The following is an 18,481-nucleotide window of genomic DNA, read 5'->3' as shown; positions in this document are numbered from 1 at the left end:
TGAGTAGTAACTGTAATGCCTACCTAGCATGTCTCTGTAGGTTCTCACTAAATGAGCCTTATCCAGGTACATACTGGTTGTCTTGTTTTGCTACAAAACACAGCAAAAGAAAATGTTCGTATGCTCCCATTTTTTTTTCAGCTATTTTTGACTTTCCATTACAATTACGTGTGACCCGAACTATTGTGGATTTTCAGGTGTATGAGTTGATAGCCACTTTAACTCATAGGCAGAATGGGGAGATGAACTTGTCAATTTTTAATGAAAAGTCTTTGGTAATCCAAGATTTAGATAAACTGGTCAATTGTCTTTAATCTGTTCCTCAGGTTATTTGGAGCTGGGTGTGTAGCTTGTCCTCATATTTGAAAGTGGTATTGTCAGGTCAGCAGGTATGTGTGCTTTAAGTTTGATTAGTTCTCTCCTTCATTGGTGTCAGTGAGGTATTAATCTTTTCTCTGGGAAGGGTCATAAATTTTGCAAAACTGTTGTGGAAGTGAGCAAAAGGCTTGGATGGGATAAAAATCACTCACTGTGGAGGTCACCAGTATTTCTCAAGGGTTATGCCTTAAAGTGTAAAAAATTCAGTAAACAACATGGAAATTTAATTCCTTGCCTACAACAAACATTTAAGGAGCACCTGTTGTTATTTTGAGGCCATTTTTGATGCCACAAGCTTTACAGACTTGTTTTAACTTCAAAAAGACCGAAGTGAAAATCATGTGCCAATTTTGAGTATTCCTAGATCCTCCTCTAAATATTCCCAGGATGGCATGTACTAGCAATTATGGCTACCTTGTGGCAACAGCCATATGAAGTTTTACTTTTGGATTTAAAAAGCTAAGTAGAGGCTGCTAAATTAAACAGGGACAAGCCAAAAATGGCATAACTGTCTCACCAACACACTTCTATTTTCCAGTCCCTTTAATATTCAATTAAGTCTAGTACTCAATCAATTAAGGTGGGTTAGGTTTAATCTTTTAAGTATTTAAATAGCTATTCTTAGGAATAATCAATAAAATAAATCTAGTACCTCAAGTTTCCTAAGAGATTAAATCTATAAAACATACCCAAAGTAACTCAAGACTTTCTACACCCTGGCTAATGTAGCTGTAACTTCAAACCGTGTGTTATTTATGAAAATTATTTACCTTTAGATTAATTTAATTAATTTAAACAATTAGCTCTTAAACATAAAAATGATGGAAATGTAGAAAAATCACTGTAATTGTGTTTAATCAGATTCCTATTCATTATAAAGAGCTGAAGCTCTAGGTGGCACTAGTGAATATGATAATGGAAAAGAAATCAAAAGTTGGGCAATGATACTCAAAATGACTAAAGAAGCAGCATCTTTAAAAATAAAACAGAACAAAAAATTTTACCACCCTGAATTACAAACTCAGGGCAAGCAGCTTAGTAGACCAACAAGGACCAGTGTGATAAAATTCTCCCTCATACCATATATTGTCCCCAGTCTCAAGTTGGTAAAAGGCACACATCCTATGTAATTTTAAAATTCGCATTTTAAGGCTTTTTTCCCCTAAGAGTCAACTTTAACTGTGGTTAACATTATTTTCTCTACACCCTCCTTTTGAAAGGATCTGCTGTATAGATCCTTTGGTCACCTGCCCTTATATTTCTCATCTAGACTAAAATGAAAGTAATAGAATTAGGGTCTTCGTAATCATAATGCTTTTTAACTGGTGACAAGAAGGAAGAAGCCTATAGTTAAATATCCCAGAAATTTATTTAATTTTTGCTTGATACATTTTATGTAGAAAGGTTGAGGCTATTTGCTTTGGGTGCCCCTGATAAATCTCAGGGAGGCACTGAACTACAAAGGGGTGCCAATCTGGAGACATCAGAAATGGAAACCACAAGCCCAATTTTGACTGTTAAAGATTTGTCTCTAGTGAAGTTAGGCCCACTCGCTTAAACTGCTGAATGCTGGAGCTTCTGTGTGAAAACAGCTGACTTTTAGGAGGACATGTCATGGTTTTGGTCTGTTGGAACATTTAAATACTTGGAAATAAAAAATATTCAGCTTTGAAGTTTTCAATACTGGAAAACTTTCAAGTCTAGGGTGTACAGCCAGGAAGGGCTGCTTTGTGTTCCTTAAAATGGACTGTTTCCCACAAAGTTAATCTTCGGCTTTGGCTTCCATTTCTTCTGCATCATCGTCTCCATCCACTTCTGCGTTCTCTCTTTCGAGCCTCTCAAGCTGCCTTGCAAGTTCAGTCTCATCCGTATCTGTGACCACTTTAGGCTGTGGAAGCAGAGGCATAATTTCAAAGTGAGGCAGTTCAACAGTACACAAATTCCATTTCAACACTATTACTGCCTAGTATTTTAATAACTTTTTTTTTAATTTAAAGATTTTATTTATCTATTTGACAGAGATCACAAGTAGGCAGAGAGGCAGGCAGAGAGAGAGGGAGAAAGCAGGCTCCCTGCTGAGCAGAGACTCTGATGCGGGGCTCGGTCCCATTTAATAACTCTTAAAGAAACACTTGTCCTTCTAACAACTCTGCCCTATCTGTTCATTTGAGTGCTACTGTATCAATAAATTCCATTAGATAAGTAAGACGAGAAATGTATAAGAGTAACACAATATAGGAAAAAAATATGTGTGTAGTAAAACAGTAAATTTTTGTTATTTCTATAAACCAAAACTCAAAAAATATGAAAATAATATCAGTGGCTCTATCATTCAAATCCACAAGATGTCTTGTAAAAATGCATCTTCTGGATTCAAAATAAATTACTATTTCTTTCCAAACAGGTTTCATTTTTGTTGAGATGAGGAAAATACAGACTAATGTTGTTTCTAATCCTGAGATCAAATTTTAAGCCCGCCAATTCAATTCTGACAGTAACTGATCACTCATTTTTGTTAGCTATTTTTTTTCTGTTTGGCAGGGGGATAAACCTAACACCATCAGTGCCGTTAGTCTTGAATAACCACTGCATGACAGTTCTCATTTACTTATAAAAAGCCCTTTTAGGACCCTCTGAGTCAATGATTATTTTAGGCTTAGAATTATAATCTTACACGTATTTTATATTTTGAAAGGCAGTGATTAAAAGCATTTTAGAATGCAAATAATTTAGATGATTTAAATTTATCTATCTAAAATTATCTATCTATCTATCTATCTATCTAAAGTAATCTCTAACTCCAACATGGGGTTTGAACTCACAACCCTAAGATCAAGAGTTGCACGCTCTACCGACAGAGCCAGGCAGGTGCCCCTAAATTTCTTATAAATATTTTAAGGAAAAGGCAGACACACTATAGATCTTACCTCCATTTGAACATTGAAGACACCCCTCTTTTCCTCAATCTTTTCTTTAATAACAGCCATAGCTTGATTGAGAACAGAGAGGCCTTCTGTTCTCTCCAGAGTTGTTGTAGTCATCACATATCGAGGAGGGGCTATTAGATTAATCTAAGGAAGAAGACAAAAATTTAATTATGGACATACCGACACAACACAAAACTATTACGATGTTTACGAACTCTTTAGCACTCTGCTGCCTTAGCAAATCACCCCGAAACTTGATTTTCAATCCTGTAAGTCAGCAATTTGGGGGTGGTCTGTTAAGGTAGCAAAAGCTAATTGATACAGTGATGAAATCCAGTATCAACAGTCCACTGCAATATCAAATACGTAGAATTATGACTTCCAGGTGTCTTTGGTAGCTAAAATAACTGTAGCCATCATCAGCATAATGGATAATTTGCTTCTAAAACAGACAAAAATTCTTATTTGGTTCTAAACTAAACTGATGGAACAAAATCCAAGAGATTCTGAATAACCACCATCTGGTTAATGATACAACTTAAAAGACTCAGATCAAACTCCTAAAAGATGTGTGTGAATACGAGAGAATATGTTACCCTTTTTCAAGGTCCTAGGAGCGTGATGGACATAGGAACTCTTTTAAGTTTAGCACAGCTGGCCCTCTGGCACCAAACATCAATCAAAATCTTTAGTTACTGTGACATCAGCAGTAGCATCCCTTAGACAACATCACCAAGAACCATCTTTTGTAACACTTGTTATGAAATATGATCATAAAAAGAATCTGATTTGATTTAGGCTGGTAGCAGGGAGAGAGAATATGGACTACTCACCTTGATGGGCATGGTTTCTGTAGAACAATTCAAACCTGCTCTCAAGGCTTCCTTTACGGCATCGATGCCTTCATAACCATAACAAGCCACTTCAATATCTGAAATTACAGAAATTCAGAAACTTATACCGAAAGGGCTTAAAAGAAATCCGAGATGTGGCAGACATACTGGTATTCAAATAATTATTAAAGTTTTTATCACCCTTTCACAATTTGATATCTACCCCAACTATTAACTTTCTTAACTATAACTTAGCTGAGTATGCAGTGAAATTCTATCTTCTCTTCCACATTGAGCCCCTGAATGACGGAATTACAAAAAAAGAGAAATCTAATAAACATTTTGATTTCTGGCTATGTCTGGGTTAAAATTATGATTCCAACCTCTCCGTGACTCACTTCCTTATCACTGCAAATTGTTTAGAACAGTTTAGAAATTGCACACCACTCTGGCCCAGTGGTTCCACTTTTAGGAGCCTGCCTAATAGAACACTTACACAGATGGGTAAGTGTCTATGTTGTAAGTCTGCTAATTTGTAGTGGTTTTTTTTTTTTTTTTTTTTAAATAGTGAAAAAAACAGTAGAACCGAAATGTTCACCAAGAAAGGACTGGTTTATTGCTTTATGAATATTATACCTTGTCATTAAAAAGACTGAGAAAAAGTCCCATGTTCTGCATGGAAGAACCACCACGATAAACTTAGAAAAAAACTAGCTGAGGAAAATTTTGCATAGTATGATGTAATCACTGTAAAAGCAAAAAAATTATGTCTGAATGTAAACAGCATATAGTCCTATACAGTATATGTGCCTAAGAAAAATGTCTGAAAGAATATACCCGAAGCTGTATTAACAGTGGTTAATCCAGAGGCACAAAAGGACAATACCGTACTTTGCCATCTCCTTAAAAAAAAAAAGGGCTGGGGTGCCTGGGTGGCTCAGTCAGTTAAGAGTCTGCCTTCAGCTCAGGTCATGATCTCAAGGTCCTAGGATTGAGCCCTATGTTAGGCTCTCTGCTCAGCAGAGAGTCTCCTTCTCCCTCTCAAATAAATAAATAAAATCTTAAAAAAAAAAAAAGGACTAACTTAAGGTTAGCTAAATGCATACATGACAGTTTTCACTTGTGTCAACATATACATTTATTTTATGATGGTTCAAAAGAAGCAAAAAAAAAAATTCTTGGGACGCCTGGGTGGCTCAGTTGGTTAAGCAGCTGCTTTCGGCTCAGGTCATGATCCCAGCGTCCTGGGATCGAGTCCCACATCAGGCTCCTTGCTCAGCAGGGAGCCTGCTTCTCCCTCTGCCTCTGCCTGCCATTCTGTCTGCCTGTGCTCGCTCTCTCCGATAAATAAATAAAATCTTAAAAAAAAAAAAAAAAAATTAAAAAAAAAATTCTTAAACTCTTCTTGTTATAAGAAACAGAAATACTTGCAGATACTAATGCAACAATATATTCTTTGGTAACACCCATTATTTAACAGCTTTTTGGTTCATGCAAAATATTTTAAACATCATTTAAAAAAAATCACTTACCTGCTCGAATTTTGACAGCCTGTGGTGTCAAACGCCTATTAATATTGTTAATAAGTACTCCCCGTTCATCTTCATTCAGATCTAAACTATCCAAAATAGATGGGTCTCTAATTAAAGCAAAACAAAACACACACACACACAAACACAAAAGGCCAAGGTTACTTTACAGATAACTGTAACACCAAACACAATACCATTTAATAATGTTTAAGAGCCCAGGCGTTAGGGTCAGACGGAGTTCAAATCTTAGCTTTACACTTCATTAACTATGTGTTTTGGGCACTTTCCAGACCTTAGTTTCCAAACTATAAAATGAGGATGAAAACTATACATTTCACTGGTTGTGGTACTAAATGAGAATGCAGGCAAAGCACTTGGCACTACTATGACAAAAAGAAAACATCCAGCTAGTATCTGAAGAAAAATTTTAGAGATCTAGTTAAAGCAAGGAATTAAAAAATGTCTCATATACCGGACATCCCACTATAATTACATTTCCAGGTACTTAGTCCCTGCTTCAAAGAGCTTGAAAAGAACTAAAATATACAAGCAAATTTAAGATAAAAGTATATCCTTGGAAGTCAGGACAGGAAGGTATTACTTTCAGTTAGTGGGCTCAGGTAGGGCTGCTCCGACTGAAGTGGCATTTCATCGGAGTGCCACAAGACCAGGCAGGGTCTCAGTCACCAGCATGTTTGTGGAACATGAACAAATGAAAAAAATTGAAATAATGACTAAAAGAAGCAAAGACAGCATTGTTTTAAGAAATCTGTACAGTATTAAAACAGAAATGGCCCATCGGGCCTAAAAAGCGGGGTTAGGGAATGAAACGTGAAAGAATTTGGGTGGAGGGAACTTTCACTCAGCTAATACTGCTTACAAAATATAACAAGACAAACCACCAGAAAATAAGCAGAAGAGATGAACAGATGTTTTCACAGAAGAAACAGTAAACCTATGAAAAGCTGTTAACTCCACCAACAACCAGTAAAATGCAAACCAAAAACAAGGTATTCTTCTACACCCATCAGTTTGACAAAAGGGAAATAATCTGAGATATACACCAAATGTTGGTGAGGATGAAGAGAAACAGGAATGCTTATACAACTAGTAGAGGAAATACAAATTGTAGAACACCAATCTGGAGAATATTTTGGCAAAACTGAGTAAATTTAAAGATGCATATATTCAATCCTATAACCCAGCAACTCTACTGCTATTTATATACCTTAGAAACTCCCAAATGTACACGGAGACATGTACATGGATATTCATAATAGCATGGTTGAAAAAAAAGGGAAAAAATTGGGGGGGGGGAGAGGGGAGGATAACCTATTATCTCTTAACAGGGAAACAAATAAAGCATAGTCTCACAATGAAATACACTACATAGAAATTAGTATGAAGTAGGTCCGCATCTATCACTTCGGAGAATCCTGTTCATTAACAGCCTTACAAGTAAAACTGTAAGGTACAGAAAGCTACAATGGAGTAAATTCCCTTTTTTTTAAAAGATTAAATAGAGTAATACAAAAATGATTCTATATATACTTTGTAGGTACATATATGCAATAAATCTGCAGAAATGTAAATAATGCTGCATACTAATTGCAGAATAGTAATTACCAATGATAACTAGTTATGATAATAGTTACCAATGATGAGTGAAGGGAATGGGTTGGGAAGGGTAAAACACTATTTCCAACTATCTCAAAAATTTTAGTTCTTAATTAAAAAAAAAATAAGAAGGACATGTAGCAAAGAATTATCATTAGTTAAACGTGGACAGTCACTGCATGGCTGATGAGGCAAAAGAATGTTAAGGAAAAGGGGAAAAACGTAGGGCACTGCTGAGTGGTAATGGAAGGGGAGCTGAAGGTGGAAGCGAGGGAGCTGAGCTCGGGATGGAGGATGACAGCACGCCAAGGGACGGAAGGCATGCAGGACTGAAGTCACAGAGGACAGAAATATAAAGCAGTGCTTAATGGTTAACAGCATAAACTCCAGATGGGAGCCAGTGTCTAGGTTTGATTGGGGCTTTTCCATTTGCTAATTTTGTGCATGTGGACAAAATATTTAATCTCTGGCTCAATTTCCTCATCTCTAAGACATGGATAATAACTGCACTTATACCATGTGCTGCTGTGAGAAATCTTTAAATGTTTGTTCTTATAATTATTATTAGTCTTTCATTTCTCACAATGTGGTATGAAAAAAAAGTCACATGGTGGGTGGGGGGGGACTGGAAAGGATTTGGACCCCCAAATGAGCCGGCTTGCTGGAGGCTCTATCAGTCCCAGGTCCACTCGGCCATTCTGAGAGCTGAGGGGACTAATATTCTTCGGCAGCACGAAGGCTGGAAGTAACCTCAGTGTAGTGGAGAGGCTGCGTGGGGAGCATTAACAGTTGGGAAGGAGTAGGATGAGCAGACGGAGAGACAGTTAAGTACAGAGAACTGAAGGACTCCACCTATTTTAAAAAGAGAAGACACAGAGCTTCCTGCAAGAGAAAGCAGAGAGAAGGTATACTCTGCTTTTAGTGTGAATGGGAGAAATTGGAGCGTATTTTTATGCTGATGGAGCAAAATCAACAAAAAGAAAGGCGGAAGACACCGAAGAGGGAATGAGGAGGGCATGACGGATAAAACCCCAGAGAAGTAGCTGCGCACAGGTGGTAAGATTAGTCTGAGAGCAGTAAGGATACGAGATCAGCATGGCGGGAGGCAGGAGGTAATGACAGATGGGAGAGAAGGCCACTGAGACAGTGGAGGGAGTAGAGATTTTGGGCAATGGCTTCTATTTTCTTTATAAAACCCGTAGACAGCGAAGGAAAGGGGAGTGGGTATCTGGTAGAGAGTGTGTAAAAGCTCTAAAACAGCCACTCTAAGAATGGGAGGAAGAACTGACAAAGAGCAGAGAGAATGTGAGGCAGCAGTGGAAGGCGCAGCTGAGGTTGGAGACGATGACGAATATGCAGTGGCACCGACCTGCAAGACTCTGGTTTTTCCTAGCGGCACCCCGCATTCTACAAGTGCAGAGAAGGCAGGAACATCGATCCAAGGCTGGATGTAACAGAAGGAAAAACAGGGCAAAAGCTCATGATATTGGCAAGAAAGTTGCTGAAATGATGGACCTCGGTATGTCTATGCTGAGTCAGAAAGAGAAGGCAGGAAAGGGTGAAAAAACACGGAGGAAGAAAAAGATTTGGAATCAGAGTCTGGCATAAGAATTAAGACAGAGCAGGACTAACTATGAGGGAGCTGGAAAGACAGGAAACTGTCTGTGGTAAAAGAACAGAATATATGAATTCAAGGTTTTAGAAGAGCACAAATTCTAAGACCCAGGGTGAGCCCATATGGAAACTGGCTAAAGTGGCATGGGCTGAAGGTCTAAGGAACTGAGGTAAAGAAAACAAGGTACAGTTGTAGATGAGACATCTACAGTGACCCTGAAGTTAGCTAGGAAAATAGCAAAACCAGGAGGGGAAAACGTGAGACAAAACCATATGGTTCACGAAAACTAAGGTGTACACAATTATATATGCTTGGCTATATAGGATTGGCCCACATTATGGGTCTTTTACATGGAAATATTTTTATCTAAATTTGGAAAGGACGTAATATGTGGGTGTTGTGCTATGATTACATGTCAGGCTCTCAACTTGTGTGCTAGACCCAGCAGCTGTGATCTCAAGGTAGAACCAGAGCCAAGAAGGTGTTCTTACGAGACTGCATGCTTAAATGCATCATAGGCACCGTATCCAGGTCTCTTGTATTTGTCATCAAAGACCCAGGCAGTCCTCTGGAACAGGCTCTCCAGCTGCTCGTCCTTGGTGTACTCTAACACCTCAGCAACATGACGAAGAATGCTGTAAACCTGGACACAAAATGAAGAGTTCGATAATTCAAAGATAAGAGATCTTAAAAAAAACAAAAAAGGTATTTTTACATTTCAGTAGACAGAATATAAAACAAATCTTTGGTTACACTACAGTAATTCCTCAACAACAAAGGGTTAACACGCAGTAAGTTCTTTTTTCATAGAGGAATATTCGCTTTCCTATAACACTTAAGTGGGTTTAACAAGTATAAAAGTAGGACACTAAGTTTTGTACTTAGTGTCCTAAGACCTAGATCAAGTTGACTTAGGGACCAATCCACCTCTCTAAATTTGTTTCCTCTTCTGGAAAAGGGAAATACCGGCATCTCTCCTTTTAACTACAGAGAGATCAAACCTATCCCAATTATAACTGGAAAACATTATGCGAATGAATTAAAATGTGTATGTTATACAAAACTTTTGTTATACAAGTATAAGCTATTACTATTACTACTTCACATGAAAGCATGGAACAGGATTGAGATTTAGTACTTTTTTTGCTCTGTTATCATTTAGAAGTCATCCTTCAATGTGCCTATCTCCTACTCACTGCTGCCAAACTCTTTTTCGTTTCCTAAAAATGAAAGGGCATAAGAAAGAGAAAGGGGATAAAACAGAGGTTTTCACATTACACATGAAAGTTGAGTGAGAAAAGGAACTAACATTGGCTATTTCATTCCATCACCTTATCATCCTGATAAGATCTACTAACATTGCTCATTTTATAATATCTTAAAGGGGCAAAACAAAGTGACAGTTTCCTAGAGCAAAGCTTCTCAAACTTGGTAGGACTTGAGGAACCTGCATTAAGCAGTCAGGAAATGTCAGTGCTATTGGCTACATTCTGAGTGGCAAGGTCCTCAGTTTACTAATAAGGGATTTCACTGATAGTGTTTTCTTTTCTTTTCTTTTCTTTTTTTTTTTTAAGATTTTATTTCTTTATTTGATAGACAGAGATCATAAGTAGGCAAAGAGGTAGGCAGAGAAAGAGGGGGAAGCAGGCTCCCTGCTGAGCAGAGAGCCTGATGCGGGGCTCAATCCCAGGACTCTGGAACCATGACCTGAGCCGAAGGCAGAGGCTTTAACCCACTGAGCCACCCAGGCGCCCCCTGATAGTGTTTTCTAATGTGTAAACCACACTGCAGTAGTAGTAAACACATCAGTAAAACAAAGGGAAAAATTTGGGTAATGGTCTTTTGCCTTTTAGATTTTTATTCTTTTAACTAGGGTTAATTAAGATTTCAAAAATATTCTCTTCATTTAAACACTATTTTCCTGGCATTTAATCCTTAAGACAAAAACACACGAGAGATGAAAAAATAAAGAAAACAGACACAATGGAAACACTGCCATTAAGAACCAAAAATCTAGAGAATGAAGGATAATCTAAATAGGACCAGAGAAGAAAAACTACAGACAATATGAAGAATGAAAAAATAGCTGTTCTTGCTTCATTAATGATTACTGTACAGAAGTAGGAGATTACAGCCAAAATAAGAAAATGAAACAGAAAGAACCCTAATAAACTAGGAGTAAAAAAAAAATAGTAACAGGCCCCCCTGCCTTGCTTTCCTGGATTCACATTTTATAAACCCTTGCTTATTCTTAACATACAACAGCTGGTTGTCCCTGTGACTCTTATCCCAGAATGGGGTTTAAAGTCAAGAACTACATGTTATGATTAAGTCAAATCAACTGAAATCACCCATAGTTAATTTAACCTAAAATAACTTAAAACATTATCGTCTGGTATACTCATTTTAGAGTATTAGACGATAAGCAATGCCTTAAGGTAGTACTACCATGAGGTTAAAAACACTGAAGTCATAACTCTTTTGAAACTAAGTCTTCAACTTATCCTATATAACTAATTATAAATGGAATTACAGGTACAGAAAATCCAGTTTTAATTTTCTTCCAAGAATATTATATGCTGATTATTTATTAAATAGTAGACTAATTCCACACAAAAATTAAACTTACAGTTTTGGATTTGGTGAATTTATCTTCACATTTGATTGCTTCCTCCGGAGAAACTCTTCTTTTTGACAAATCAATATATCCTATACAAGAAAATTTTGGAAAAAAGAAAAATCATCTGTGTCCAAGTGCTAGCTTACCACTGTGATACATTTTTACATCAGATTGGTTGGCTGGCATACCTACACTCATTCCCCACTAAAATCAAATCAATAAAAACTGCATGAGAAGATGAGAGATTTTTGTTTTCAGAAATGCATCTATATCATCATGTAATTGTATATTTTCTATCACTTCATTGAAGGGAACTAACAATTTCAACTACCCAAATGAAAGCTAGTCAAAGGATTCTGTACTTGTCTTTTTGGCATCCATTCATCAAAGGGTCAACTATGTTCTATGTATTTTCTGTATTTTCCTTCTGCCTCCTGACCAAAACTGGTGCTTCCTCCTCATGGTGGCCCTGTATGGGCATGGTGTGGCCATGGAATCTGCCTCGCCATATTGTCTGTCACCTCCATAAATTTAAATCCCATGGGTACAAAATGATACAAGCATGTAAATGTACTTTAAAGAATTTAGGAGAGAAAAATGGTCTCTTAAACTTCCTTATATATTTCCCAGGTCAGGCATCACACCTCAAGGGCCTGCATAACTTCCTTTACTACTTTTTATAAAGCAGATTAAGTAATAAATCCTCTTAGTTTCTATTTACCTGAAAATGTCATTTCTGATTTTCACTGCTGAAGATTTTCTTTAAATATTATAGAATTCTGGGATGAAAAATTTTCTCTTTCAGTGCTTTAAAGATGTCATTCAATGCTCAGGCAGCCATTATTTTCAGTAAGAATACCATACTAAGAGTAATTTGTATTACTCTTCCCCTGTGAATCAAGAATCATTTTCCTCTGGCTACTTTAAAGATTTTCTTGATCTCTGTTTTTCAATAATGTGCCTAAATATGGTCTTTTTCTTTTCCTTTTTTTAAAGAGTTTATTTGTGAGAGAGAGCGAGCAAGCGTGCATGCACACAAGCAGGTAGAGTGGCAGGCAGAGAAAGAAGGGGGCTCCCTGCTGAGCAAGGAGCCTGATGTGGGACTCGATCCCAGGACCCTGGGATCATGACCTGAGCCGAGGGCAGTGGCTTAACCGACTGAGCCACCCAGGCGTCCCCTTAGATGTGGTCTTATCAATATTTATCCTGCTTGAGGTTTGCTAAGCTTCTCCAGTTTGTCAAATATGGGAAACTTTGGTCAGTATATTTTCTCAAATATATTTTCTCCCCTTTCTCTCTCTTCTCTTGGAATAGAGCTTTTAATATTTGAAAAGTTGCTTTTTTCCTGCTCTGTTCTTCAGACTCATTCTTTTAAATGAACTACCTGCAAGCCTGACTTGAGCTTTCTGCCATCTTTCGCCTGCTGTTAGCCCATTTGGTGAGACTTTTTGATGTTATACTTTTAATTTTAGAATTTATATTTAGTTTTTTGTGAGAGTTTCTAATGCCTCTACTGAGATTTCATTTTGTTCATTCATTACAAGCTTATTTTCCTAATATCCTTGAACAGTTGCAAAATCTGCTTTAAAATCCTTATCTGCTAACTCCAATATTAAGGTCACCTCTAGGTCAATCTCCATTGGTTGCTTTTTCTGTTCCGTGTGGGTCATACTTTCCTGTTTCCTCAAATGTTTAGCAATTTTGGACACTGAATGAATATTCACAGAACATGAACATCCTAATAATCAAAGAGACACAGAATATTGGGTTTTGGGTATATGTTTGCAATATATTCCATTTTTCAAAATTTACATAAAATATTCCTAAAATCCATTTACCTTTGCCCCTTTTCCATGTTCTTCCAATAATCTGATCACAAATTTAGCTTTAAATCAAGAAAAAAGTATCTTTTTTTTTTTTTTTTTTTAAAAGTAGGGCTCTACACCCAGCATGGAGCCCACGGGGCTTGAACTCACAACCCTGAGAACAAGACCTGAACTGAGATCAAGAGTCAGACTCCTAACTGAGTAACCCAAGCACCCCTCAATAAAAAAGCATCTTACAAATATAGGAACTAATACTCTGGTTTACTTATCTGTCTCTTCTGAGTTTAGTCATAATGAGTCAACTATCAATATTCAGGTAACCTCTGGGGATAAAAGTCAAGCTACCTGATGCAAACTAGCCCTAGGATGTGCTAATTAAACCACTACATACAAGAGGTCTTGCTTAGATGGGTAACTGGCATCCTTCTCTAACAACTTTGTATGTAAAAATAAGTTTAAGTATAAAGGGAGATGTTTTTGTTTTGTTTTTACAGCAGTCAGGAATTTACAAAAAAAAATGTAAAACCATTTTAAATCTGAAATTTGTATTTTAGATATTTTTATCACTTACCTTTTTCTTTGTCCACTCTTATGACAACCACACATTCATTCCTGCCAATTCTGATCAGTTTGTTTATAGAACGAATACGCCTTCTGGACAACTCACTAAGAAGAATCATGCCTTCAATATTGTTGTATTCCAGCAAGCTGACATAGGCCCCCATTTCAGCAATGGACCTTACATTCACCATCACTACATCTTCCACCTCAGGAAATTTGTGTTGATAAAATCTACAACTTAGACCCGGCATTCTGCATTTTAAACAAAAGAATTAAATGAGTATTCAGTTAAGGTCAAAATAAAGAAATGTCAATCAATTTTCCTATCTTGTCACTGGAAGAAATGATTAGTCTTCTCTTTAAAGTTCTTAAATGGTACCAGAAAACAGACAGATATTCAGGAATCAAGCTTTTTTACTTTGCTCCACATTTTTTTAAGGCCTGGGTGATTCTCTGACATCAGTTTTAGAGGAATCATAAAAAATAATGACCATCTATAAAGTACTTTGAGGCCCAAGGATTAAAGGTACACCTCAAGAGTAAAATACTATTTTAATACAACCACCTTAAGAAATAACAAATGATGGTAAGCATCACTACTACTATAAACTTATCAGTAAAACTAAAGCTACTCATTCTCTGAGTCGGCTAAGACAATATACTACCACTCACTATATAAAGGGAAGAATCTTCTGACTATATGAACCACAGTACTAATCATGTATCAAGTAATATACTCTATCATTTTAGCCAAAATTACAGTATCATATGTTAAGACAAAACCTAAAAATTTACTAATCACAAAAAATATTCAATATAACTAAATGCAACTAAATAAATACTTTTCTTTTATTGAACAGGTATACCCAATCTTGAGAATACCTCTATAGAACTCCATTACAATAAAATTCGAGAGTCTCAAACTCCAAGCATTAAGTATATTTAAAACAATTCCCTTTGATCTACCCAACCTACACTTAGTGCCACTCCTTTTATGACCCACAAGACTGAAATCATACTATGCACAGAAGTATATTTGTAAAAGAAAGCTATAAAACTAATCATAGCTGATGATTTTCACATTTTCTTACTAACCTTAACTAATTTATTATTCTCAAGGTTCAGAAAATAGGTGGGAATAGGACCTAAAGGCCTATGAAAATGTGTGAAAATTTATTTTTTGAGAGAGAGAGAGAGAGAGAGAGAGAAAGACAGTGAGCAAGTACGGCAGACGGAGAATCTTAAGCAGGTTCCACACTTAGCAAGAGCCCGATGTGGGGCTCCATCTCACAATACTGAGATCATGACTGGAGCCTTAAAATCAAGAGCTGGGTGCTTAACCGAGTGAGCCACGAAGGTGCCCCAGTTTTTTCCTGATTAATTAATTGGGAATAAGGCTGCCATTACTTGATCTTAAAGACAGAACATCCATGCACCAGCTCAGAACCCCAGAGTTCTGGGGCAGTGCAGTTGAGAACTGTTAACTGAATCCACAAGTATCTTCACAGTGGCTTCCCACTGATTTTACATCTTTCTACTACCTACATGGTCCTAAATGATCTGGCACTGCCTCTCTCCCTAGTTCTCTCCATTTTATAGTTGAAGAAAGGGAAACCCAGGCCAAGTAACTTGTTCTGTCACATACTGCTAACAAGTGGTAAGTCAGAATCTGAACCTACAAAGCTTGGATCCATAGTCTGTGCTCTTATTCACTAGGCTGTATTTTCATTCAATATTACCAACAAATAGATTAGTAAGAAACATCTTTAAAAAAAAAAGTTACATTAATATATTTAGTACTAAAGCAGATACCAGAGATCAATGCAAGCTTTTAATACTAATCTATCCTGTTCAACAAAAAGAAAAAAAGCACAGTGGCAGAAATGCATTTCTGTGTAGCTTGAAAAATAGGGATTTAGCAAATAAAGAGAAGTAGATGTTCAATGGCCAGAATTACCCGCCAAGAAATAGCTGAGCTGGTTGTTTCATTCTTCAACAAAGTTGTATTTTTTTTTTTTTTTTTACTTTTCTTTCTTTTGGACAACTGTATATAAAGCACTAAAGTCTGAGGGCCAGAAGTTTCAAACTGGGTATCAAAATAAATGGTGTCACAGAAATGTGTGAAAACAGTTTTAGAAGATTTAATATGGGCTAACCGTATTCACTTACCAGGTTTATTCAAATAGTAAAGCTGGTTAATTCTGGAGAAACTAGACTTAATTTGATGATTAAAGAACACAGGCAATACTGTAAAAGAATCCCAGCAGGAGATATGAATACTACCACCTTAAGAGGTACCATTCTCTTTACTTTATACAGGGTACACAAAGGACACAGCCAAAGGTATGTTATTTAATGCAGAAAGTAACCAGTAACTACAATAGTTCTAGACATGGATCCCAGCCCTTGCTCTACTTACTAGCTGTGATTGCTTGGGAAATGCATTCCCATTAAATTGTAGTTTCTAGCCTGTGTCATGGACCTCACAGGTTTGTGGAGTGTTATCAAATGAGACATATATGTAAAAATTTGCGAAGTGTAATTTGCTATACAAATATGACATTAAAAGGCAAAGAGATACTATTTCCATTTGGTAACTTGATTTGTTAAACAGTAATTTGTGCAATATCTATGTACTAAGCACTACTGACAGAGAAGAGATAAAGACAGCTAGCAAGTAGGGAAGAGGGAGAATCGAATCTTAAGCAGGCTCCTTTCTTACCTAAGGAAGTTAAGTACAGAGTGGGAAACAAACTAGTAAGTAAGTAATAGCAGTATAAAGTACTATGAAAGCAGTATAAAGTACTATGAAAGCATTAAAAGGGATTAAAAGGGAACCAAAGAACAGAAATATTAAATGTCTTTCTCAAGGATAAATGCTTAGTAAGTACTGGGACAGGAACTAAAACTGAGTCTTCTGATTTTAAACCCAGAATACCTTTAACCCACAGAGCCTCAGTAGGTCAGAGTACTACAATATGGTATGTGTTCTTTGGTACAAAAGAATTGTCTTTCAAAATATACTCAACTCCAAGCGAATTTCAAATACCCTGCATTGTCAGTAATTTTGCCCAGTCAAATGGTAGACAGAACTTCTTTCTCACACCAGTGCATGGTCAAGTAACCATAATCCAGGAAGTCCCCACTCCTCTCCACAGTTAAGTGTGTTACGAGACAGAGACAACTCTTGATAATTCTAATTGGCTCTAATGCTTATCGGTAACAATCTCTGAACATTAGTTTGTAGTATAGGAGTGCTACGCAAATAAGCTTTTAAACTATTTCACTGTAGTTTAAATAGAAGCACCAATCTCTACAATTACTGTGTGTTTTTTCAAAATCCTAGGAGAATCATTAACTGGCAATCTGGCGTCCGATCAACTCAAAATACGCAGTAAAGCTCTATATAATTCACGAACTAATGAAAGACACATAATCACAAGTTTTTTTTTTTTTTCCTTGATAACCTCAACTGCGAGATTTCTCTGTACAACAATGTTTCTTGCCTAATGATAATTAAAGTAGCCAAGTTTGGGGGATAATAGGGGCTTCAGGCCGAATACCATTTTAACTCCCAAATTCCCTTATCTTTCTCTCAGTGGTGCTGAAATATGGAAAACCGATACTAACAATAGTGAACTCTTCAACACTATGTTTTAGTTTCGATGCAAGGGATGACTCATTCTATAAAGATGCACAAGTCAAGCGATACTAATATGAACGCCAACTAGAAAAAAATAAATTATCGGACAAACTACTCTTGTATCTTTTTAACCCAGCTCTTGTCAACACTGCGGCCCACCCCAATGGTCCCTTCAAGTGTCTGGTCTGGTCCCACTGAGAGAGAGTATTTGGTGGGGTGGATGGGGGGAGGGAAGCCATGTAGTGGTAGGATTCTCGGTGGATGTGGGGGGGGGGGAGGCCATGTGGTGGGGGGATTCTCGGTGGATGTGGGGGGGGGAGCCATGTAGTGGTGGGATTCTCAGGCCCAGAAAAAGCAAAGTGCTCAGCGTCCTGGGGCGGGGGTGTCACAGCCTTTTCCCGAGGCCGCCCCCATCTCAAAGTGTCCTCACTTAGAGCATATCGAAAAGGCTGTACGGTCACTTGGCCCACTTTGCTTCACCAGATTCCTCCGCTCGTACAATGACACCGCGTTAACACGGAAGACCCACCCGGCGGCGCCGGGTGGTGTCGGACACTTCCCGCGCAGGAACGGGAAAGGGAGGGGTGTTACTCCAGGGCCTATCCTCTCTCGACCACCCAAGTCTCTGGACACAACCAAAGTGAGTTCTTGAAGAAACCGATCTGGGGGACTAGTCACCTGAGGTATGTGTCTGAATCCCGCGCCGGGATCCCGTGCCGTGCTCTTTAATAGCAGAGAGCAGACAGTCCAGCCACAGCAGCGGCCGATCCTCCTCAGCGTGCGCTTGGCTCTACCCCACCGCGCATGCGGAACCACCTCGCATCACGCAAGCGCCAACAGAAGAGGTCCCTCTTCCTCACTGACCATAGAGTCTAGGTCCTCCGAAAAAAAAAAAAGAATGAAGACTAAAGGAGGGCCCGAAAAGTACG

The 18,481-nt window shown here is 37.7% G+C and overlaps 1 protein-coding gene across 1 annotated transcript; it reads right to left on the bottom strand.

Annotated features, from left to right (window-relative positions):
- Positions 1 to 1,728: 1,728 nt before the first annotated feature.
- Positions 1,729 to 18,373, bottom strand: EIF2S1 (eukaryotic translation initiation factor 2 subunit alpha). Its single transcript, XM_059373433.1, has 8 exons — positions 18,231 to 18,373; positions 13,920 to 14,161; positions 11,532 to 11,611; positions 9,394 to 9,545; positions 5,671 to 5,777; positions 4,139 to 4,236; positions 3,306 to 3,449; positions 1,729 to 2,266 (listed from the first exon to the last, which is right to left on the bottom strand). Exons 2-8 carry the CDS (start codon positions 14,158 to 14,160, stop codon positions 2,141 to 2,143), a joined length of 948 nt encoding a protein of 315 aa, XP_059229416.1. The 5' UTR covers position 14,161; positions 18,231 to 18,373; the 3' UTR covers positions 1,729 to 2,140.
- Between the last annotated feature and the right edge of the window lie 108 nt (positions 18,374 to 18,481).

The sequence above is a fragment of the Mustela nigripes genome, chromosome 13 (genome assembly GCF_022355385.1).
Source record: "Mustela nigripes isolate SB6536 chromosome 13, MUSNIG.SB6536, whole genome shotgun sequence".
NCBI classification, from domain to species: Eukaryota; Metazoa; Chordata; class Mammalia; order Carnivora; family Mustelidae; genus Mustela; species Mustela nigripes.
The sequence above is the reverse complement of the archived record's forward strand: the minus strand, read 5'-3'. Positions and strand labels throughout refer to the sequence as shown.